Source organism: Simochromis diagramma, unplaced genomic scaffold (genome assembly GCF_900408965.1).
Source record: "Simochromis diagramma unplaced genomic scaffold, fSimDia1.1 OVJJ01000474.1, whole genome shotgun sequence".
Taxonomy (NCBI): domain Eukaryota; kingdom Metazoa; phylum Chordata; class Actinopteri; order Cichliformes; family Cichlidae; genus Simochromis; species Simochromis diagramma.
In genome coordinates this window covers 73,092-97,589 of record NW_024387298.1, presented here as the reverse complement: position 1 = coordinate 97,589, position 24,498 = coordinate 73,092, and the positions used below count along the sequence as shown (strand labels likewise).

Sequence of the window (24,498 nt, the reverse complement as noted above, 5' to 3'; positions counted from 1 at the left end):
ATTTAAAAATAAAAATTTCACTTGTTTGTTTCTATTTTTTCTGTAATAAAAAATATAAGAATAAGAAAGTGTAAGACTTTTAATTCATTTGAAAGCCTGATGCTTCGCCTCGTCCACCCCAGCTGTGAAACTCAGAAACCAGTCGTACTTGTTATCATCTATCGTCCACCTGGGCCTTACACAGAGTTTCTCTCTGATTTCTCAGACTTTTTATCTAATTTAGTTCTGAGCTCAGATAAAATAATTATTGTGGGTGATTTTAACATCCATGTAGATGCTAAAAATGACAGCCTCAACATGGCATTTAATCTGTTATTAGACTCAATCGGCTTCTCTCAAAATGTAAAAGAACCCACCCACCACTTTAATCACACTCTAGATCTTGTTTTAACATATGGCATAGAAACTGAACATTTAACAGTGTTTCCTGAAAACCCTCTCCTGTCTGATCATTTCCTGATAACATTTACATTTACAATAATTGATTACACAGCGGTGAAGAGTAGACTTTATCACAGTAGATGTCTTTCTGAAAGTGCTGTAACTAAGTTAAAGAATATAACTCACCTCTCCACCTCTCTGGGAACATCTCAGGCCGTCCAAAGTTTGGAGGCCTATCTCCCCTCACCTTAAATTTTTTTTTCTTTTCAAGTGCCCTTTCTCACTGTCCTCCTTCCTGTCTGTTTTTCTTTTCCTTCATCTTTCTTCCTTTCCTATCCCCCAGCCATGTCTGTCCCATCTGTGACAGCTAACAGATCATCTGCAGAGGCTTATTTGAAGAGTTTCAGTCAGGTTTCAGAGCTCATCACAGCACAGAAACAGCTTTAGTGAAGGTTACAAATGATCTTCTTATGGCCTCTGACAGTTCAACTCAATTCAATTGTATTTATATAGCACCAAATCACAACAACAGTCACCTCAAGGTGCTTTATATTGTACAGTAGATGCAGAGAAAAACCCAACAATCATATGACCCCCTATGAGCAGCACTTTGGCGACAGTGGGAAGGAAAAACTCCCTTTTAACAGGAAGAAACCTCCAGCAGAACCAGGCTCAGGGAGGGGCGGGGCCATCTGCTGTGATTGGTTGGGGTGAGAGAAGGAAGACAGGATAAAGACATGCTGTGGAAGAGAGAGAGAGATTAACAACAGATATGATTCAATGCAGAGAGGTCTGTTAACACATAGTGAGTGAGAAAGGTGACTGGAAAGGAAAAACTCAATGCATCATGGGAATCCCCGGCAGCCTACGTCTATTGCAGCATAACTAAGGGAGGATTCAGGGTCACCTGGTCCAGCCCTAACTATATGCTTTAGCAAAAAGGAAAGTTTGAAGCCTAATCTTAAAAGTAGAGATAGTGTCTGTCTCCTGAATCCAAACTGGAAGCTGGTTCCACAGAAGAGGGGCCTGAAAACTGAAGGCTCTGCCTCCCATTCTACTTTTAAATACTCTAGGAACAACAAGTAGGCCTGCAGAGCGAGAGCGAAGTGCTCTAATAGGGTGATATGGTACTACAAGGTCATTAAGATAAGATGGGGCCTGATTATTTAAGACCTTGTATGTGAGGAGCAGGATTTTGAATTCTGGATTTAACAGGAAGCCAAAACAGGAGAAATCTGCTCTCTCTTTCTAGTCCCTGTCAGGACTCTTGCTGCAGCATTTTGGATCAGCTGAAGGCTTTTCAGGGAGTTTTTAGGACTTCCTGATAATAATGAATTACAGTCGTCCAGCCTGGAAGTAATAAATGCATGTGTGGATCTAAATCTTCACCACAAAGTCTGTTCACATACAAGAGGAAGGGGAGTGAGTGGGTCAGCGCTCAGGGCACAGAGATTAAGTTGGCCTTAAACACACCATTTATTTCCATGGAAACAAACACAGCCAGAATTACAAATACAGTTTAAAATCCCCCCTATACAATAAAAATACGCTAAAAAAAACCCTGCCGGCAGAGATAACTACATACTATCAAAACAAAGGCTAAACAAATGTTTCCCATATGCTAAAATTCCCCCCTTTCTGCTCACCTTTCGTGCGTCGCTCTCTCCGTCTCTGCGCTCACTATCCCCCTCAACAGGTCTGTTTGGTGGCTGATAGGCCGCCTCGGGGAACGCCCCCACCTCACAGGTGCCTACAACTGTCCCCTTAGTCCACAGTGGATTAAAAGAATATTGTGCAACTACACTAAAATACACAATATAAATATCACAATAAAATCAACACTATGTACCAACACACAGTCTGATCCAAAACAAAATATAAGAACACAATTTTCCGCTGTGTGATACATGAACTAGTTTTTCAGCATCGCCCTGAGACAGGTGACCCTGAATCCTCCCTTAGTTATGCTGCAATAGACGTAGGCTGCCGGGGATTCCCATGATGCATTGGGTGTTTCCTTTCCAGTCACCTTTCTCACTCACTATGTATTAACAGACCTCTCTGCATTGAATCATATCTGTTATTAACCTCTGTCTCTCTTCCACAGCATGTCTTTATCCTGTCTTCCTTCTCTCACCCCAACCAATCACAGCAGATGTCCTTTGTCTGCAGCTTGTAAGGAACTGATCTTTGGAGTTCCACCAGGGGCTAAAAACGCCTGGGCTTAGAAAAAAGACCCCCAGAAACAAACTACAGGGTCAAAGTTCACATATTTGTTGTTGTTTAGTGTTTCATAGTTCAAAGTTCAAATTGCTAATTCTAAATCTTTGATTCACGTACAATCTGAGTGCTTCCATTCAGTAAAAATCTGCAAAATGTCACTTTCATTGTGTGTGTTCCCGTTATTACTCCCTTATTACACACTTATAACATTCAGTAAAACAAAACAACTACCAGATGTTGAAAGAAGTGGTATTCCTGAGAAAAGGGACAAAAGCACATCCTCAGACTTTATGACACTTTTACAGCTAAAACTACGAAGTCATTCCAGGCGGCCTGTTTAACATTATGGGGTCTAAAGGGCTACGGTTGCTAAGTGGAAACCTGTCAAACGTCCTTCCATGGCGTAAATTTACAGTCACGTCTATCAATCCGAGCTACCTTACGTGGTTTATGCCTCCATCGGACATGGCCGTTTTGAGTTGTGCGCACGCGCAGTAACACAAGTAGGGTGTTTTGTTAGAACACCGGTTTACCGACGTTCACTTCCTGTTAAACCTTTCACAATAAAACAGGTTAGATTACGCCACATCAGATACCTCAAAATAAAACTGGAGCTAAAAAAGTTAAAAACAAAGGAGGAAATAGTTTTCACGAGATGTTCCCTGTCTGTAACTGTCCCCACGGACCGAGAGAAAACTCCGTGTTAGTCCATCCTGAGATGACCTGAGTGCTGCTTCTAATTTCCACAGTCTTTACTAACACTGATGTTAGTGCGTTATTTGTCACACTTACTGTGGAATATATATATACTGGAATGCTGGGTATAAAAGTCTGGGCTAAGTCTTCTGTTAGCAGGACTGCAGCAGTCCAGGAGTTGGGTTAACTTTCTTTCATTAAGATTGTTTCCATCAAAGTGCTTGCCAGGCTTAATCCAAACTCAGTGCAGCCATACTTGAACTTATTGTTGTATAGTACACAGTATGTGCGACTCTGAGCATGGTTTTCTGGGAACAGAAACAGGTAATTCTACAATGAGTAGAGTCATAGATAGCTAGGAAAACAATCACAACACATCATCTATTAACACAAGCAATATCTCATAATGTCCACAAGGGGTCACTGTAGAAGATAAATTGGCTAAACCGCACATGTCTTACAAGTTGTTACTAGTAAGGCACAAATATGGCAAACTAGCAACAGTTCAACTAAACAATAGAAAAGTCCTTCATTCCTAATACAGCTGGATGGTCACTGCTACTAACTTAGTACTAAATAATCCAACAACATGGTATCAAAGCACTGAGGCATAATTTTAACATGCACTGGTTAAGTATAATCAGTATCATGCCAATTAACCAACCAAAAGAAATAACACTTCGAGGTTCATTAACGCACAACTTGATCACACAAAACTGTGTTACCACTGCAGAGCTCAGCAGCAGCTCCTTTAGTCATCCCCACTCTGGTACTGAGCACACGACCTCTGATGCACTTGTTTCCTTTGGTTCACTTGCTGAAATTCCACTTGTGTGTAAATGATCAGTTTCAGTTTGTTCTTCTCTCCAGGTCTCGTGTTAGCATCAGCACTTATCAACAGGTCAGCACCACTGGATTAAAATGCTCTTTACTCACCTGTTGTCATCTTCAACCTGGTGTCAGAGCTCTGCTGATGCTGTTTTAGTATCCAGGCACATTCTTAAGGTGGGGTTTTAGATTAGCTGTAGTCGGTCCACAGACTTTTGTCTTTGTGTCTACATATTTAAGTATGTCACTAAAATCTTTACACAACAGAAACATGACATTTTTGGTCAGCATACAAACAGAGATCTTTACTCATGTATGAATCACAACCTTATCATTGGGGAGGGGTTTGTACCTCAAGGAGTTATGTTTTCCACAGCAGTGGACCATGATGCCTCCGTCAGGACAGGGTTGGGAGGCTCGGGCCTTGGGGAGGGGCTCATCAGTGAGGGTCTTTGGCCTTGATTGTCATGGGCCAGCCCCCCTGCCATCCATGCAGGGGACCGTAGGAGGAGGACTTGACAGTCAGAAATTTGTGTCATGGTCATCCTCTCTGTGGTGGGGAAGAGCTGGAGCTGAAGCATGAAGCTGAGACACAGATACAGGCTCACCTCAGAGTGCAGCTTGTGTTCTGGAAACAGTCACGAGAAAAGAAGCAAGAACAGAAGAACGATGGGTCGAGTCTCAGAACGGTCACATTAAACAATCCTAGTTTTTCCAAGAAAAGAACAAGTTCATCAACTGATTGTTTATCAGGGACTGACTAAAATACCAAAGAGCAAAGCTTCCTGATTCATAGTGGATGGAAATATTCAGATGGTTTTTCTCAGCTGGCTGGAATAAAAACATTTCCTCCTGTGTGACTTTCAGACACTCACTCCCTCACCTACATCTACACGGCGCTCTCCAAACCTGTCGGCCTCCCGGGCATCCACCAGTTCACAGCCATGGGTTTGCTGGACGACAAGATGATCGACTACTTTGACAGCGAGAATCAGGTGAAAGTTCCCAGACAGGAGTGGATGAGAGAGCGTTTACCTGCTGATTACTGGGATAAAGGCACACAGTCCCGCAAGAGCAAGCAGCAGTGGTTCAAGGTCAACATCGGCATCCTGATGGAGCGAATGAGACAGAATGACTCAGGTCAGACCCTCGAAAGCTGAAGGACCTGCATGACATCAACAAAATAACATTTTAATTGAAAAATGCTTCCATTTGAGATCAGGTTCCTCAGGTCAGGAACAAGTTGTTCCTGCTTCCTCATCTCGTCTCCTCTGAATCTTCATTTCCTTGTCCTTTGTTTGTTCTTCCTTTATTTCACCCTCCTGCTTCCAGACCTCCACGTTCTTCAGTGGATGGTGGGCTGTGAGGGTGAGACGCAGCCTGACGGCACGCTCAGGTTTGTCCGAGGCGTGGACATGTACGCCTACGATGGAAACGACTTCCTGTCCTTCGATGATAAAAACGGAGTCTGGGTCGCTCCGATTCCGGAGGCAGAAGCCACCAAGAGGAAGTGGGACGGCGTCCAGGTGCTGAAAGAGTACACCAAGGGATACCTGGAGAACGAGTGCATCGATTGGCTGAGCAAGTTCTTGAATTATGAACAACAGCAGCCACGAAACACCTGTATGTATGACATCTAGTTTCTGTATTTTGATATTTATTCTTATTAGACTTCATAGAGGAGGCTTAGTGTGTGATTATGGTTCAATAACATTCAGAAATCCAAGAACCTTCAGTTAAACTTCCAACTTTTCTAAGTTCAGGTCAAATAAATGTAAAAAGCTTAAACTTTCCTGTGAGTTAAATGTTTCCTCCTTTATTTGGACACAACAGTCTCATGATGGCAGCAGTAATGCAGATTTACAGCTCAATATAAATGAAAGAACACACGACTACCTATCAGCAAAATCAGTAAGCAGTCATAAACTGCCTCTTCACTTTTGATCTTCAAACTGGCGTTGTACTACCTCGCTGCGCCCTCCCCCCACACGGCAGGTGTTCACCTACAGAAACACCTGGTGGATAAAAAAGTCACAGAGACGAGATAAACGAGCGTCTCTCCGAGTGCTCAGTGACGTTCAGCTCCAGATGTGAGACTACAGATGTGAAAGCATTTTGTGTGGAAGCCACAAACTAAACGTCAGCGTGCGACACGTCTGCCACAGCTGTGCTCAGTCGTTAGGGGTGATCGTCAAAGAAACCTGAATGGTTCCTGTTTGCAGTGATAGCTGAGGAGATACACACCTCTTTACATTTCCTCCTCCAGCTCCACCCGAGGTGTCCCTGTATGCAAAGACCTCCAGAGTGGATGCAGACGTGGTGCTGACCTGCCTCGCCACAGGTTTCTACCCAGCAGACGTCGTCCTGAGGATGAAAAAGAATGAGAGCGTCCTGACTGCAGACGACGGCCTGATCAGCTCAGGAGTTCTTCCCAATGAAGACCACACCTTCCAGAGGAGAGACCGTGTGGAGGTTTTAAGGTCTGACCTGTCTGCGCTCAGCTGTGAAGTCGTTCATGAGGCATCTGCTGTGAGCGTTACCAGAGTTTGGGGTGAGAAACTTTTTTTTTGTCATTTTTCAGACTTTTCTGTTTTCATTTCTTTAGACCTGTGTTTGAATTCAGAAGTGGTTATTAGTATATTCAGGTCCTAAGATTCACTGTGTGGAATTGTACATCATTTTTCCTTAAGTAGGAGTTTGGTGGCTCTGAGTGAAACTTTACATGTAGCCCCAGGCCACCAAATCACACACACTGCTAACATATGGATGAAGATGAACACATACTCACAAACCAGAAATTGGCAAATGAATTACATTTTATTTTTATTTCAAAATGTTTATTAAGAATATTTAAATTCTGAGCAGTTCAGATAAAAAGAGAAATATTTAAAATGGGAAATATTTGTGTGAACAAGACAAAACAACACTGCCTGTGACGAGGTCTGACCTGGAAGGTTCGATTGATGTATTTATGCTTGATATGTTTGAGCAAATATAAAATAATAGATGTTTTTCAAGATGTGTTTACAAAAAAGAAAACAGACTGGATTCCAAAATAAATTTTAATTTCATTCATTCAAATATTTGATGTTGTTCGGTGTCGTTTAACTCTGTGTTTCTAACAGGTGGACCTTCTGTTGTTGTTCATCCAACAAGTAAGTGTCTCTGCTCTCGACATGCAGCAGGTAAAATAACTGTTGAACATGCTTACTGAGACTATTTTATTACTTTGTACAAAAGCCTTTGTTGGTGATGACAGCTTGTGTACAGAGAAGCCTGTTTCTACCGTCCTACTTTAAATACTGGAGGAACCAAAGGAAGCCCACAGTCTGACAGCAAAGTGCTCTAATGGGTGATACGGTACCACGAGGGCATTAATATAAGATCATTTGTAACCTTCACTAAAGCTGATTCTGTGCTGTGATGAGCTCTGAAACCTGACCGGCAGGACTTCTTTGAGCAGTTTTGTAGGAATGGAGGAAGTAATCACCGAAGTTAACTGAGAAAGATGAACTCTGTGTTTCTAACAGGTGGACCTTCTGCTGTGGTTCCCACTCCAAGTAAAAGTAAGTGCTTCATTTCTCTTCTCTAGATCTGAGCTCTCTCTGCACACACACACTGATCAGCTATAACATTACAACCACCTGCTTAAATCTAATCTTTCCACACACAGCATCTGGACAGTGTTCACAGTGCTTTATCAGGTATTGTGTGGAGAACGTTGAAGTGAAAAATGAGTTTAATCTGTGTTTGATTGAGGCTGTAACACAACAACATGTGACCGAGAGTACGCTGAGCTCATTGTCATGTTCAAGAAGCCAGTTTGAGATGATCTGAGCTTTGTGACATGGTGTGTTATCCTGCTGGAAGCAGCCATCAGAGGGTGAAACACTGTGGTGATAAAGGGATGGACATGCTCAGTAACAACACTGAGCAGGCTGTGCTGTTTCAGCCGTGCTGAGTTGGGACTAAGAGGCCCAAAAATATCCCCAAACATCACAGCAGCAGCCTGAAGCTCAGATATAAACCAGGATGGATTCATGTTTTCATGTTTGTGCTAAAATGAAGTCGTGTGTTTCAAATCTTTCTTTAACTCTGTGGTTTTAAACAGGTCGGCCTTCTGTTGGTCTTGATCCTCCAACAAGTAAGTTTCTCTGCTCTACATGTGATCTCTCTCCTCTCTCTGTACCGATGGATGGATGGATGATGGATGGATGGATGGATGATTTTATGATGGATGGATGATGGATGATTGATGGATGGATGGATGGATGATTTTATGATGGATGGATGATGGATGATGGATGGATGGATGGATGATTTTATGATGGATGGATGATGGATTATGGATGATGGATGGATGGATGATGGATGGATGATGGATGGATGGATGATTTTATGATGGATGGATGATGGATGATGGATGATGGATGGATGGATGATGGATGATGGATGATGGACGGATGGATGATGGATGGATGGATGGATGGATGGATGATGGATGGATGGATGGATGATGGATGGATGATTTTATGATGGATGGATGATGGATTATGGATGATGGATGGATGGATGATGGATGATGGATGGATGATGGACAGATGGATGATGGATGGATGGATGGATGGATGATGGATGGATGGATGGATGATGGGTGGATGGAAAATGGATGGATGGATGATGGACGGATGGATGATGGATGGATGGATGATGATGGATGGATGATGGATGGATGGATGATGGATGGATGGATGATGGATGGATGGATGGATGGATGATGGATGGATGGATGATGGATGGATGATGGATGGATGGATGGATGGATGGATGGATGGATGGATGGATGATGGATGGATGGATGGATGGATGGATGATGGATGGATGGATAGATGATGGATGGATGGATGGATGGATGGATGATGGATGGATGATTTTATGAAGGATGGATGATGGATTATGGATGATGGATGGATGATGGATGGATGGATGATGGATGGATGGATGGATTGATAGATTGATGGATGGATGGATGGATGGATGGATGATTTTATGATGGATGAATGATGGATGGATGGATGATGGATGGATGGATGGATGGATTGATGGATGATGGATGGATCATTTTATGATGGATGGATGATGGATGATGGATGGATTGATGGATGGATGGATGATGGACGGATGGATGATGGATGGATGATGGACGGATGGACGGATGGATGATGGATGGATGGATGGATGGATGATGGATAGATGGATGATGGATGGATTGATGATGGATGGATGGATGATGGATGGATGGATGATGGATGGATGGATGATGGATGGATGGATGGATGATGGATGGATGGATGGATAGATGGATGGATGGATGATGGATGGACGGATGGATGATGGATGGATGGATGGATGGATGGATGGATGATGGATAGATGGATGATGGATGGATTGATGATGGATGGATGGATGATGGATGAATGGATGATGGATGGATGGATGGATGATGGATGGACGGATGGATGATGGATGGATGGATGGATGGATGGATGATGGATAGCTGGATGGATGGATGGATGAATGGATGATGGATGGATGGATGGATGGATGATTGTATTGTATTGTATTGTATCTTTATTTATTTCAGACATAATAAAACAAACAACCAAAAAACAAAAAAACAATATATACTTGTCTACATGTACTTTTGTTTACGGATACGAATATATGTGTAGATATACACACACACACGCGTATTTGTACAGACAAGCAAAAAAGAAATATAATAAAATAAAACACATTCGTCTAACATGAAATAACAATTGTTTGGTCTGAAAAGGAGTAGGAAGAAGTATACACATACTTATTAACTCCTACCCCTGCTCAACATCTTATTAATCCCACATATTTACCTAATTCTCCTCATCACATATTCCACACAATACACAAGAAACGTATATCAACAAGGCTGGCACGATATTTATAATTTCAATACGAGTTGACATATTTATACATACAATGGGTGATTGTTTTTTTCAATATCATATCCTTCCAAAATGATGGACGGATGGATGGATGGATGATTAATGGATGATGGATGGATGATGGATGGATGGATGCATGATGGATGATGCATGATGGATGATGGATGGATGATGGATGGATGGATGATGGATGGATGGATGGATGGATGATGGATGGATGGATGGATGATGGATGGATGATGGATGGATGATGGATGGATGGATGGATGGATGATGGATGGATGGATGGATGATGGATGGATGGATGGATGATGGATGGATGGATGGATGATGGATGGATGATGGATGGATGGATGATGGATGGATGATGGATGGATGGATGGATGGATGATGGATGGATGGATGGATGATGGATGGATGGATGATGGATGGATGATGGATGGATGATGGATGGATGGATGGATGATGGATGGATGATGGATCCTTCTGACTTTCACTTGTCCACCATCGTCCATATTTTTGGATAATAACTTTGTAAATCATTGCGATGGAGTGTGAGAGATCTGATTAGCTCATTTTGTAACTGTATGTTTTAACTGTGTGGTTTTTAACAGGTGGACCTTAGTTAAGTTAATGTCCTCCAGAGCAGCTGCTCTTTAACAAATGTAGCACACAGAGGTTTAAAGAGACAGAAAAACTGAATGGATGTAATCATTGTTTATCAGGGACTGACAAAAATACCAAAGAGCAAAGCTTCCTGATTCATAGTGTTACACCCCGGCAACACAGGGAAAATAAAAATAAGGGAAAAAAAACAAAACAAAAAAACTACTATGGGTCTCCACAAGAAAATCCCAAAACGAAAGTATTGACAGCTATTTACATCAAAACACCAAACTATTTACAACCGGGGGGGGGAAGATCGCGACCTGACAAACTGAAACACAGGGCTTAAATACATAGAGGGAGCAATCAGGGAATGGACAACAGGAGGGAAAAACAGCTGGGGCAAATCAGAACTGACGAGACAAGGAAGCGTAAACTGAACACACTGAGATAAGACAGACTTTCAAAGTAAAGCAGGAAACACATAACAGTCACGCCTAAAACAAAACACTGACAACACCGAATCGTAACAGTTCCCCCCACCCAAAAATCAAACATTTAAAACATGTAACCCCAAAGAGAATGTTTGATTCATGCCCAGCGCATACGGCACCGGCTGCTGTTCTGCAGGCGACGCTGATGGCTGGACGGGCCCCTCGGATCCTCCAGTGGAAACGGAAGGCTGGAGCGGTCCCTCGGACCCTCCAGCGAAGACGGACGAAGGCTGGAGCGGTCCCTCGGACCCTCCAGCGAAGACAGACGGAGGCTGAAGCGGTCCTCGGACCCTCCAGCGAAGACAGACGAAAACTGAAGCGGTCCCTCGGACCCTCCAGCGGAGACAGACCGAATGCTGAAGCGGTCCCTCGGACCCTCCAGCGAAGACAGACGGACGGCTGAAGCGGTCCTCGGACCCTCCAGCGAAGACAGACGGAGGCTGAAGCGGTCCCTCGGACCCTCCAGCGAATCCCGGATGAGCCCCCATTATGTTACACCCCGGCCTAGGCAACCGGCGTGCAACACAGGGAAAATAAAAATAAGGGAAAAAAAACAAAACAAAAAAACTACTACGGGTCTCCACAAAAAAAATCCCAAAACGAAAGTATCGACAGCTATTTACATCAAAACACCAAACTATTTACAACCGGGGGGGAAGATCGCGACCATGACAAACTGAAACACAGGGCTTAAATACTTAGAGGGAGCAATCAGGGAATGGACAACAGGAGGGAAACACAGCTGGGGCAAATCAGAACTGACGAGACAAGGAAGCGTAAACTGAACAAACTGAGATAAGACAGACTTTCAAAGTAAAGCAAGAAACACATAACAGTCACGCCTAAAACAAAACACTGACAACATTGGATCGTAACAATAGTGGATGGAAATATTCAGATGGTTTTTCTCAGCTGGCTGGAATAAAAACATTTCCTCCTGTGTGACTTTCAGAGACTCACTCCCTCACCTACATCTACACGGCGCTCTCCAAACCTGTCGGCCTCCCGGGCATCCACCAGTTCACAGCCATGGGTTTGCTGGACGACAAGATGATCGACTACTTTGACAGCGAGCATCAGGTGAAAGTTCCCAGACAGGAGTGGATGAGAGAGCGTTTACCTGCTGATTACTGGGATAAAGGCACACAGTCCCGCAAGAGCAAGCAGCAGTGGTTCAAGGTCAACATCGGCATCCTGATGGAGCGAATGAGACAGAATGACTCAGGTCAGACCCTCGAAAGCTGAAGGACCTGCGTGACATCAACAAAATAACATTTTAATTGAAAAATGCTTCCATTTGAGATCAGGTTCCTCAGGTCAGGAACAAGTTGTTCCTGCTTCCTCATCTCGTCTCCTCTGAATCTTCATTTCCTTGTCCTTTGTTTGTTCTTCCTTTATTTCACCCTCCTGCTTCCAGACCTCCACGTTCTTCAGTGGATGCACGGCTGTGAGGGTGAGACGCAGCCTGACGGCACGCTCAGGTTTGTCCGAGGCGTGGACATGTACGCCTACGATGGAAACGACTTCCTGTCCTTCGATGATAAAAACGGAGTCTGGGTCGCTCCGATTCCGGAGGCAGAACCCACCAAGAGGAAGTGGGACGGCGTCCAGGTGCTGAAAGAGTACACCAAGGGATACCTGGAGAACGAGTGCATCGATTGGCTGAGCAAGTTTGTGGGTTATGAACAACAGCAGCCACAAAACACCTGTATGTATGACATCTAGTTTCTGTATTTTGATATTTATTCTTATTAGACTTCATAGAGGAGGCTTAGTGTGTGATTATGGTTCAATAACATTCAGAAATCCAAGAACCTTCAGTTCTGAGGAGATACACACCTCTTTACATTTCCTCCTCCAGCTCCACCCGAGGTGTCCCTGTATGCAAAGACCTCCAGAGTGGATGCAGACGTGGTGCTGACCTGCCTCGCCACAGGTTTCTACCCAGCAGACGTCGTCCTGAGGATGAAAAAGAATGAGAGCGTCCTGACTGCAGACGACGGCCTGATCAGCTCAGGAGTTCTTCCCAATGAAGACCACACCTTCCAGAGGAGAGACCGTGTGGAGGTTTTAAGGTCTGACCTGTCTGCGCTCAGCTGTGAAGTCGTTCATGAGGCATCTGCTGTGAGCGTTACCAGAGTTTGGGGTGAGAAACTTTATTTTATTTTTGTTTTCTTGGTTTGTCACAGTTTTCTTCTTTGTTTAAAGTTGTGTTGGAGAGCAGCAGATCCCTGCAGCGTTAGTTTTCTGACCACAGTCACTTTTCTGTTCAGGCCAATGTTTGAACTCAGAGTCAGTTACTGAACTGAATTTGAGTGGGTGAATCCAGAGTTAGGTCCACAGTGTGGAGAGTTTCCTGTGTGCACGTCTGCTGTGGATCATCCTTCAGTCTGCTACAGGGTCTCTGCCGGCTCCTTTAGATTTTCTCTGGAAAAGTCCAACCTGAACTCTAAACAGGAAATACTTTTCCTGAACATTGGCTTAAAAATTTACTGGTTGTGCAGCAATTTATTTATTTTTTTAAGTTTTTCAAGTTTGTGTGTTTTCAACTGTGCAGTGATGCGTAAATATGAAAGTCATGTTAATTATTTTTTATCATGATATTGTTATTTTTACATATTCAGCTCACAAGTTTACCTGAATTAATTTCTTTCCTTCAGACTCTCAAAGCTCCTCTGACTCCGCCTCTGACTCCGCCTCTGACTCAGGTGTCTCCTGTAAGTATCGTTTATTAAAGGTTGCACAGGATCAAACTGTGGGTGTTAAAATTCATCCTGGAGAAACTCATAAACAGTTTTAATGAAAAATATGATGATTATTATTATTATCATTATTGATACGAGGCTCTTGCACTAAGGTCAGCACTTCATAGTTGAAATCGTGGCTCTCAGGTTGGTTCAGTCATGTGACCACGGTGTGACTGTCACAGCTGTGAAGAGTTTCACAGGAAATCTGTGCAAAGGTGAGTTTTAGATTCGTGCGATCATCAGCATGATCAGCTGACCTGCAGGAACCGTGATCATAGCTCAGGTACGCTGCTGTTTGTGCTGGAGCAGCAGGATAAACGCGTCAGGACGAGAATCCTGAGCGAATGAACTTTTTTCTCAGCATCAGTCGGACCAAACTGTCACTCTGTCCCACCTCAGCACAGGTGTGAACACTGGCCTGTTAGCGGCTGTCAGCTGATGATCGGAGGCCGTTGTGTTTGCAGGTTAATGTCAGTGTTGCTGTGTGTGAAGCTATGAGTCCTCACAGGTGTGCTGCTGTTTCCTGTCAGCGAGGAGGAAATGTAATCACTAACCTTCATCTGGTAATCTGATTACTGTGAGGTGCTGCTGTCTGTGCGTCACACTTATATCTTCTGCTTCATTCGTCTTTCATAGAGTCAATATTTCAGTTATTTATAAAGAGAAATGAGTAAGCAGTTTGCACTGTGAGCAGATCTCATCCATGCAGCTGTTTGTCATGTGACTGCCTCCTCGTGCTGAGTCATGCTCACAGCAAACACACAGTCAATGCAGGTTTGCAAAAGTCAGAGCAGAAGAAGAGGCCAGAGCACGTGCACCTCTGTGATACTCTAACACTGCTCATCCCTGCAGCCGATGACTCCGACAGCCGAGGCCCAGGTTCAGGCAGACCGCTGCTGGAGCCCGTCCAGCTGATGTTCTGACGTCTGCAAGAACGTCCGTCGGAGCGCCCGAAGGCTCCCTGAAGCCACATTTACCAAAACAAGTGTATTTACCACATGTCCCAACATGCAGACTAAGAGGAGGCTCACGTTTGCTGCATTTTACAGTTTAAACTTGGAGTTTTTACTCAAACATGTCAAATCAGGTTTGACATGTTTGCAGCAGTGAGAATAAAAAAGTGAATCGAACTTTCAAAGCTGCTGCAGTTTCATGTAAACTGGGTTCTTTGAAAGAGCTCAGAAAGTAAAGCCTGGAAACCTCAGAGCAGCAGTTTGATTCAGAGCCGCTGGAAGGAAATGATTCATGTATGAAAGATGAGAAGATTTTCATGTAGAGAAAAATCCACTCGGTGTTTGACAGCAAGCTCCGAAAAGTCAAGAAACAGGAATCTGTTTTTATACATCAGCAACACATCAGCTGCATGACTCAGTGTCATTCTGCCACAATCCTGAAACCTCTTCATTATAGTGCACGACAGCCATATTTGTCAGACATATTTACAGCTTCTGTTTAAAAGGTGTTTCAGTCGTAATGTGAAGGACCAGAAAATAAAAGTATTTTGTGTTGTTTCTTATAATAAACTGAACTTAATGTGTGAATCATGAGGTGATGAGTGTTTTTATCGATGTTGGAGCGACGAGCGTCAGGTGCTGCTGATGGATCCGTTCATTTGTCTTCAGTCTTTTTCTTCCTGCATCCAAACAATGACAGTTTTTAGAATTATTTAGTTTTGAGCAGTTTTAAAGTCCTCCAGTGACCAAAGTGAGTGATTAAACCACCGTACAGCATGAAGGTAGAAGCAGTTACAGCAACACTGTTCATTTCAAAATAAAACGATGACGATCACGTTTGGATTACTTCCTGTAGATAATTTAACACTGAAGAACATAATTCTGATATTTTTGGTGCAGATGAACATCTGTCCAGCTTTAATTCCTGAGAAACCCCGCCTCTTTTTATACCCAGTTGTTCAGAGACAGCCCAGTAGGTAGAGTAGTTGCCCCATGATCGGAGGGTCGGTGGTTCAACTCCACTGAAGGGCCCTGAGGTTGAGCAAGGCACCGTCCCTACACGCTGCTCCCCGGGCGTTGCATTGGTGGCTGCCCTGCTTCACTGGGTGAATGGGTCAAATGCAGAGGAGTCGTCTCCCTACAGGGACTAACACATACACATTGTTCAGTCGTGTGACTGAGCTGCTGCCAGTGAACCTGATTATCGACAAAATGTCCCGCTGAGCAGTTTTGACAAATAGATTGGTGCCAGAGTTTTTCCATCTCAGTCGTGGGACCCGGCAGGGGTGTTCTTCGTCCCCGCTCTTCTTCACGATATTTCTGGAACCACTGATCTTAGCTAATCGAGCTAACATGGCTATCAGAGGTGTTCACGCAGGCGGCAGGGAGCAAGTTATTTCTATATGCTGACAGCATCTTAGCAGTATTAATGATAACATTTAATTTCTACCGGCGCTGCTCACATGCGTCGAGTCATTTTCAAGGTTGTCAGGTTACAAGATAAATTGGTACAAATCAGAGGGCACGCCACTATCAGCATCATGTCACTCTAGATCCATTACTCCATTCACTTTGAAGTATTTACCTTCAGGTATGAAGTCTTTAGGAATAATATTAAACCCAGACTGGAGGATATTATGCTTCCAAAGATGGGACCTCTCCTCCTAAAGATACAAACAAATCTGGATAAATGGGCTAAATTAAATCTTACATTATGGGGTAAAATTAATGGGATTAACATGATGGCGGCCCCGCAGTTCAATTATGTTTCCATGATGTTACCTGTAAGAATTCCTTTACACATATTTAGTCAATTTTGAGAAGCTAATTAAAGATGTTTTGTGGAATAACAAGAAGCCAAGAGTGAATTTAAAGAACATCTGGGCCTCTAAAGACATTGGAGTAATGGCCCTCCCAAATGTGAAGTTGTATAATTTAGCTTTTGAAATGTCAAGACTGGCCAAGCACTGGACAGGATCGGACGGAGCTGAGCTGGATGAAGATCGAACAGGAACTAGTGAGCCCTTTTACACCCTTGGATGTTCTCTCACAGGGCTCAGCTGTTAATGGACAAGACTTTCATGATAACCCCGTGCTCGGGTATTCTAAGGCTGTCTGGGTGGAGGTGCACAAGATGTGTGGAGCATCTCATTTAAGACAACCTTACGCCTCGCTATGGAACAACACTGCTGTACAGAAACGGTGTGCTGGCAGGAATGGCTTGTTAAAGGCAAACACGGGATAAGTGATCTTTACTCAGGGGGAGTGTTTATGTCATTGGCTGAAATAACCCAAAATAACTGATAAGAGAAAATTATTTTTGGAAATATTTACAAATGAGGGATTGTATTACCAAAGGAAAATTTACTCACAGCACAAATACAGTGGTGGAGTTTTTAGAATTGTGTGGTTCGGCACACAGAGCAGCTGTTTTCTACAAACTGTTTAACAACCTAAAAAAGAGATCTGTGAAAACTTGAGGATGGCAGAGAGATCTGAGTTGTGTCATTTGAAAAGAAGATTAGTGTAGAATTTTGTCATTCTCCAATAAATATATAAGAGAGGCTAAAAAACAAAATGCATGTTAGCTTGAAAAGTTAACAAATTGACAACAGCTTAAAGAAAACAAGTATCAACTGTAATAAAGAAGTAATACATTTAATACTAACCTTGTTTTGCACACACATGATCAGGGTAGGATCAAATAATAGGCGTCCACTATTAGGTAGGGTGTTTTGTCAGAACACTCTGTGACCGGGTCATTAGCTCCTCAATCTTATTAGGGAGCGATCTCACATTTCCAATGATCACAGAAGGGAGAGATGGTCTGTAACATCTCCTTCTCAGGTGACATCACCCCCGGCTCTTCCTCCTCAGCTCACTGGGGATGTCGGGTCTGTCTGCCAGTAGCGCAGCTGCAGGGAGCAGTGCTAACAGCTGATCCCAAACGTAAACAAAGGAGCACTGGTTCACTAAACATGGGTGAAAAAAGTGGAGAGAAAAAACAGAGAAAAATAAAAAGAACTAGCACGAAACGGTAGAACATGATGGCACAATCTAATCGCCAAGACGTAAGTTAAAGGTTAAGAGACGTAAAGAGGAAAATAAGAAATGGGCCGAGCTACCGTAACAGACACAGCTAAGGTTTCAGAAAAAGCATTCTGTCATTCGTTTGTTTGATCGTGCTTTAAACACATCAAAGTGCATAGTGGGATTATAATTTTTAATGTACTCTTAATTTGATCTGTTATTGTATATTTTACACATGTTTGTATGGGATATTGTATTTGTTTTAAATGTTATATACCTATGTGGTATGTGACTTTTGTTGCTATGATGCCAGGTCTCTCTTGGAAATGAGATTTTTAATCTCAATGAGATTTTTTACCTGGATAAATAAAGGACTAATAAATAAATACAAGTCGATACTGTGACAAGCACTGGTACCAAACAGGCAGTCACTTTGCAGCAAGGTGAATCTGTGATGCATTAGTGTGGTCTGCACTTCTTCTTTGATTGGGTGAAAGGTGTTGAAAGTAACTGGATGAGGGAACCATGGGGCGTGCCCTGCATAATTTAAACAAAATGGCGTTTTAAACACCATCTCTAGCTGAGACAAAACACCGTAAAAAACGCCGTTTTCGTCTGTCTTTGAACGCTGCTTTCTGCTGAGTGACATAAAAAGCGGCGTTCAAAGACAGACGAAAACGGCGTTTTTTCCATCACTCAGAAGGGGCGTTGCAGGCGCCAGTCTCTGGCGTAATATACGGTGTTCTGTCGGGGCAAACGCCGTTTTTTTTCAGCATTTTAAATTATTAAACGGCGTTTTTATTACGCCATTTCTTAACCTAACGGGTTAGAAAAGTGCCAATTTTTGGCTTAGATGGGTTGCCACATGCGAGGCGCTGCACGGCGCTGACGCATTAACAACCTAACTGCGTTGACGCGTTGCCCCCGTGCAGCCCTCGCATGGTGCGAGCTGCGTTAACTCGCTAAGATTTGAAGTGTTAATGCGGTATGAGTGTATGAGTATTTGTTCATGAAACATCCTTAAAAATGAGGGTGAGACACACTGCAACAACCCACAGCAGCTTTTGTGGCAGGTCTTACTGAGTTTTCTTTTTTATATATATGTAGAGTCTCACCTGCGTCTTTCTTCGGTTAGCTTTCAGTTTCACGCTCACCTGTGAATATTGAACATTTCTGTATTAAAGCGCAGTAAAGGTAAAGTCTATTTTTTGTCAGTTAAACGAAAAAACGGAGACAGGTGGGCCTGAATGCGTCTGTAGTTTACGCGCGGCCCCTGAACGCATCACTCAACTCAGAACAAGGAAGCAGAGAGGAGCGGACATGGAGGGGTGAAGCCGGTCCAATGGAGGGGAATAAATCTCCGTTCATTCCGGAGAAGATGACTTGATTTAGATTAAAATGTTCGTGATCGCAGTTTTGCTCCTTGTGGGGACAGGACTGACGGTAAACAGCGGTGAGTTTACGTGTTTTTACACACGTTCATGAGGCGGGTTCAAATCGAAAGTGCACGTGTGAGCACGTGTGTGTGTGTGCATGTGAGTGTGAGTGTTTGTGTTTGGGGGTGCGTTTGTGTGACCTCCTGCCCACAAAGGGTCATAAAGCAGGAAGTTACTAAACAAGCAAGCAGAACCCTCACACAGGAAGTGCCTGTAATAAAACACTACAGCCTCCCGCACCATGCAACAGGCTGGGGAGGGGTCATTGATCATATAGTGTGAAAAAGACTTACAAATTTAAGTAACACAATGACAACATGTAACAATTTGACTCCAACAATGACAAACACAGATCACATCTGTGCTGATGAAGAGCGCTCACTGCTTTTTAAAGGTCTCTGTGTTTCTCTGTTCCTCCCTCATGGTTCAGGAATATTCTACGTTTCTCTGTTTTAATGAACAAAGTGAAGACAACAGACACAGGAAGGTGACCAAAATGAATCGTCTGTCCTCCTCCCAGCCTGGACTCCATTTACAAACACAGGGACACAAATTCACCTCAACATGTAAAACTATTAAAAACAATGAAACATTTAATAAAAAGGATCCAGGCTCTGAGTTTAAAGTAATGCTGAGGTTGAGTTAAAGTTTGGGATGGTGGGAGGGTAAAAAACACTTGTTAACAAAACTTTTTATTTTCTTTAACAATTAAAGAAAATAGTTCGATGTTTTTTTCCTTTCAGAGAAAATTTGAAGAACTCTGCAGTTATTATCAGTGTATTTGGATGTTTACATTTCTAAGGTTCTAGCTGAGACTGAAATCACTGCATTACAGATTTAATCTTTAAAGAAAGACGTCTTTATGATGTTGGACACGGAGGTTTGGGTCCAAATCCCTGATTTATTCTGACCTGCACAGTTTGAAAGAAGCAAGAACAGAAAAATCGTTCAGTTGCAAACTGTGACAGAAATAACACAGCTGATTATTTACTGCTGCTCACTGATTGTTCATGACTGAAATAGCAAAGGGCCAGAGCTTCTGATCCATGCATCTGCAAACATACCTGCCCAGTACAAAGATCAGAGCTCATCCTGAACATGAGTCACATGGAGCTTCTCAGCTGTGTGGGATAAAAACATTTCCTCCTGTGTGACTTTCAGAGACTCACTCCCTCCATTACATCTACACGGCGTTCTCCAAACCTGTCGGCCTCCCGGGCATCCACCAGTTCACAGCCATGGGTTTGCTGGACGGCAGGATGATCGACTACTTTGACAGCGAGCATCAGGCAAAGGTTCCCAAACAGGAGTGGATGAGAGAGCGTTTACCTGCTGATTACTGGGAAAGAGGCACACAGTCCCGCAAGAGCAAGCAGCAGTGGTTCAAGGTCAACATCGGCATCCTGATGGAGCGAATGAGACAGAATGACTCAGGCAGTAAGTCTTTGCTGTTTTAATGATTTGATAACTCAGGTAAAATCCATGAAATCTGACTGATCAATGATCAATAACAAAGCATGAAATGAACTGAATTAAACTGTCTGTAGAGGAATGTTTGAGCTTGAAGTTCCAACTCAGAAACAAATTATTCCTGCTTATTGGTTTAAATTAAAAAGTTTTTATGCTTTGATTCATGTTCTTCATCATATTTTCTCCTCTGATGTTTATGTAAACATTTATTTATTTATTTATTTCACCCTCCTGTGTTTCAGCCCCTCACGTTCTTCAGTGGATGGTGGGCTGTGAGGGTGAGACGCAGCCTAATGGCTCACTCAGGTTTGTCCGAAGCGTTCACATGTACAACTATGATGGAAACGACTTCCTGTCCTTCGATGATAAAAACGGAGTCTGGGTCGCTCCGACTCCGGAGGCACTTTTCACTAAGATGAAGTGGGACGGTGTCCAGATGCTGAAAGAGGACACCAAGAGATACCTGGAGAACGAGTGCATCGATTGGCTGAGCAAGTTTGTGAATTATGAACAACAGCAGCTCAAAAAGAAATGTATGTATGACATGAAAAAAATGTGTTTTTAAATTCATTATTAGTGGAGCCTGTAGAGTAGTTTTAGTTCTAAAAGTTATAAAATCATGAAATTTTTAGGTCAGTGTGTGACAACATTTCACATTAAAAAGTATCAATAATGTTTTGTTTTAAATTGCTGTCTAGTCTATTTTTTAACTGTTGCACCTCCTGAGGTGGAGGTGCAGCCACTGCTGGGCCTTCTTTGCCAGGGTGTTGGTGTCGTGGGTCCAGGTGAGATCAGCAGAGATGTGGGTGTCCAGAGGAGACCCAGGACAGGAGAGACATTATATATCTGGGCTGGCTTAGGAGCACCTTGGTGTTTTCCAAGAGAAGTTGGAGGAGGATAAGCAAAAAAAAATGGATGAATGAAAAAGAACAATAAAAAAATAACTGATTCTATTTTTAAAGTTTTATAAATTAAGTATAAATGAGCTGTATGTAACGTCCTTTGTTTGGCAGAAATATCAGTTTTATTGGAACCAAAATAAATGCTCACAACATTTAACCAAATATTCCTTCAATAAATGTGTCACTTTAACATCTGCATGTTTGCAGCCTGTGTGATCCATGTGGACATGTTTGTAAAATGAGGTTTAAACTAGAAATCAGACTTTAACAGATCAGGTCTCACTGTGTGAAAGCTCTATGGTGAAGTATCTGCGGCTCGTTCCACACAGTCTGTGAGACCTCTGCAGACCAGAGTCAGAGTACAGGATTAAACCACCGTCATAAACAAACAAGTCTGTCTTTTATGGAAGCTGCTCCTCCAAGCTTCTCAGAATAAAATGAGGTAAACTCAGCCAGTCACATTTTTAGTTTTTCTCAGCCAATTAGATATTTTCTTCTTTGGTGACGCGTCATTATTCACAGAGTGACCAACAAAGAATGAAGAAGAAAAGCAGTGCGACCGACTCCCAGCCAGTTTTCATGGAGGTTACCAACCTATTTTTCCTCTTGTGTGACCGAAGCTTTAATACTTACAGCTCATATAAGACATCCAGTACCAGCTGGTTCATTCTTTAATGTGTCACAGATAAATTCATTAAATCAGTGTTACAGTTACCACATGTGGTGACACAGTTTTCCATTTCCTGCTTCCAGCTCCACCTGAGGTGTTTGTGTTTGCAAAGAAGGCCAAAGTGGAGACAAACCTCATCCTGACCTGCCACGCCACAGGCTTCTACCCCAAAGACATCATCATGAGGATCAGAAGGAACGGACGTGTTCTGACTGCAGACGACGGCCTGACGACCTCAGGAGTTCTTCCAAATAACAATGAGACCTTCCAGAGACGAGACCATGTGGAGATTCTGAAGTCTGACCTGTCAAAGTTCAGCTGTGAAGTCGTTCATGAGGCGACCCGTGTGAATGTTACAAAGACTTGGGGTAAGAAACTTTATTTATTGCCTCTGTTGTTGATCATAACTCTGTTTCTTCAGTCAGAGCCTGGAGCTCCTCCGTGTCCAGCAGATCTGCATCATTCTGTCCTGATCACAGTCCTGAGGTCAGATCCATGTCAGTCCATCTAGAACTAAGCTAGCATGTCACATGTAGCCCAGCTCTGCAGCCCTGAAGAAGCAGAGGAGCGATCTCCTCCAGAGCATCACTGAATAGTTGCAGATATGAACAGTTTCAGTGCCGTCCCCTCTCACTGACCTCCTGCTGCTGCTCCACATCACTGCTGTCAGATCACTGACTCCATCATGACTGTGGCTTCAAATCTACATCTCAGTAACAAACAGCAGCAAATAACTGACAGTGCCCTCAACCTGAAACTTGTGTCTGTGTTTCAGAAATTGGTGACCTTGCAGAACCTGAACCAGGACATGGACCTCCGATCGCTGGCATAGTCGCAGGAGCCTTGGCTGTGGTTGCTCCTGTTGCTGTTGTTGTGGGTCTGATCTTGTATCTTAGTAAGTCCAGTGTGCTGTTGTGTGTAATCACTGTTGAGTGGAGTTAAAATGTTTGACTTTGTGTCCTGTAAAAATGAAACTGTCCTGGTCTCAGACAGTGATGACATGGAGCTGTTACTGATCATCACATTTGAAACACATGAAGAAAATCATTGAAATGAATGTAAGAAATGTTGAATATCAGCTGCTCCAGTCCTTCAGCCTTCAAACACTTCACTTAGTATTTTATTAGGACTCCATGAGGGGGTCAAAGGTCACAGTCATGTGACATGATGTCAGACTTTCCTGTCTGCAGCTTCTGATCCAATAACTTTGAGCCCTCTGGGACATAAATGTAGTTTTTCTGTGCAGAACAGAAATGATTGATGTTTGCTGATAGTGTGCAGCTCGTTTCCTCCACCGTCTCCACTCAGACACATCTGCATGTAGAACAAACCACTGAGTTCATCCATCATCACTGACAGTCTGTGTTACGTCTCTTTACAGGACGCAGACGTGGAGCCAGCAACAACCAAGGTAACATCTTTATTTTGCTGTCTTATAAAGTTTGATGCTCGGAGACTCGAGTCAGTCTGAGTCCATCCATTAACACCTTTAATCTGACAGTAACAGGACAGTAGCTGTCTGTCAGTTTGGTCCCTGCAGGATCACAGACAGTCTGTGACTCCGGTCCCTTCAGAGAGCTCTGCTCTCATGTTGGTCCCTGTGGTCAGTGTAGGTCAGCAGTTCATGTAACGAGCACATGTTTAACCTGTGGGAGAACACAAACCCACAGAGAGGCTCCAGCTGAGTTTGAACCACCACAGCACCTGCTCACATCCCAAATACTGCATCTACTGCTTCCACACTGGAGGAACTGCTCCTGACACTTCCTGTGAAACGCTGCCACCTGGTGGTGAAGTTTGAAATAAAGTGTGGTGAGCTCTTTAAGAGCGACTCCTTTAAATGAGCAGCACAGCAGATCTTTGGTTCCTGCACTCTCCTCTGTTTGTGCAGCTCGGTCTGCTGCTGAGCTCCTTCCTTTACAACAGCTGGGCTCCACACAGCCAGCTGTGAGCTTTGGCTCCACCCTGCAGTGGTTCACACCTGAGCCTGAGAGGTGAAACATGGCTGCTGTCAGGTGTGTGCAGAGGTTCCTCTCTGTGACAGCTGCTCAGTTTCACTTTATGAAACAAACAGAAGAAAC

At 43.3% G+C, this 24,498-nt stretch overlaps 1 protein-coding gene across 7 annotated transcripts in view; it reads left to right on the top strand.

Moving 5' to 3' along the window:
• LOC120716526 (BOLA class I histocompatibility antigen, alpha chain BL3-6-like) overlaps positions 1-24,498 on the top strand; it is a 48,284-nt gene that overhangs the window by 12,242 nt on the left and 11,544 nt on the right. For 2 of the 7 annotated variants that reach the window (XM_040004039.1, XM_040004036.1), the window contains exons 3-12: positions 5,461-5,751; positions 6,395-6,679; positions 7,254-7,283; positions 7,659-7,694; positions 8,240-8,272; positions 12,162-12,434; positions 12,627-12,917; positions 22,501-22,785; positions 23,193-23,312; positions 23,799-23,828. In XM_040004039.1, the coding sequence (XP_039859973.1) occupies positions 5,461-5,751; positions 6,395-6,679; positions 7,254-7,283; positions 7,659-7,694; positions 8,240-8,272; positions 12,162-12,434; positions 12,627-12,917; positions 22,501-22,785; positions 23,193-23,312; positions 23,799-23,828 (1,674 nt within the window). Of the gene's footprint in view, positions 1-4,995; positions 5,269-5,456; positions 5,752-6,394; positions 6,680-7,253; positions 7,284-7,658; positions 7,695-8,239; positions 8,273-12,161; positions 12,435-12,626; positions 12,918-22,500; positions 22,786-23,192; positions 23,313-23,406; positions 23,410-23,798; positions 23,829-24,498 lie in introns of those variants that run through there. The other 5 variants (XM_040004037.1, XM_040004041.1, XR_005691970.1 and 2 more) reach the window with 5 other exon arrangements.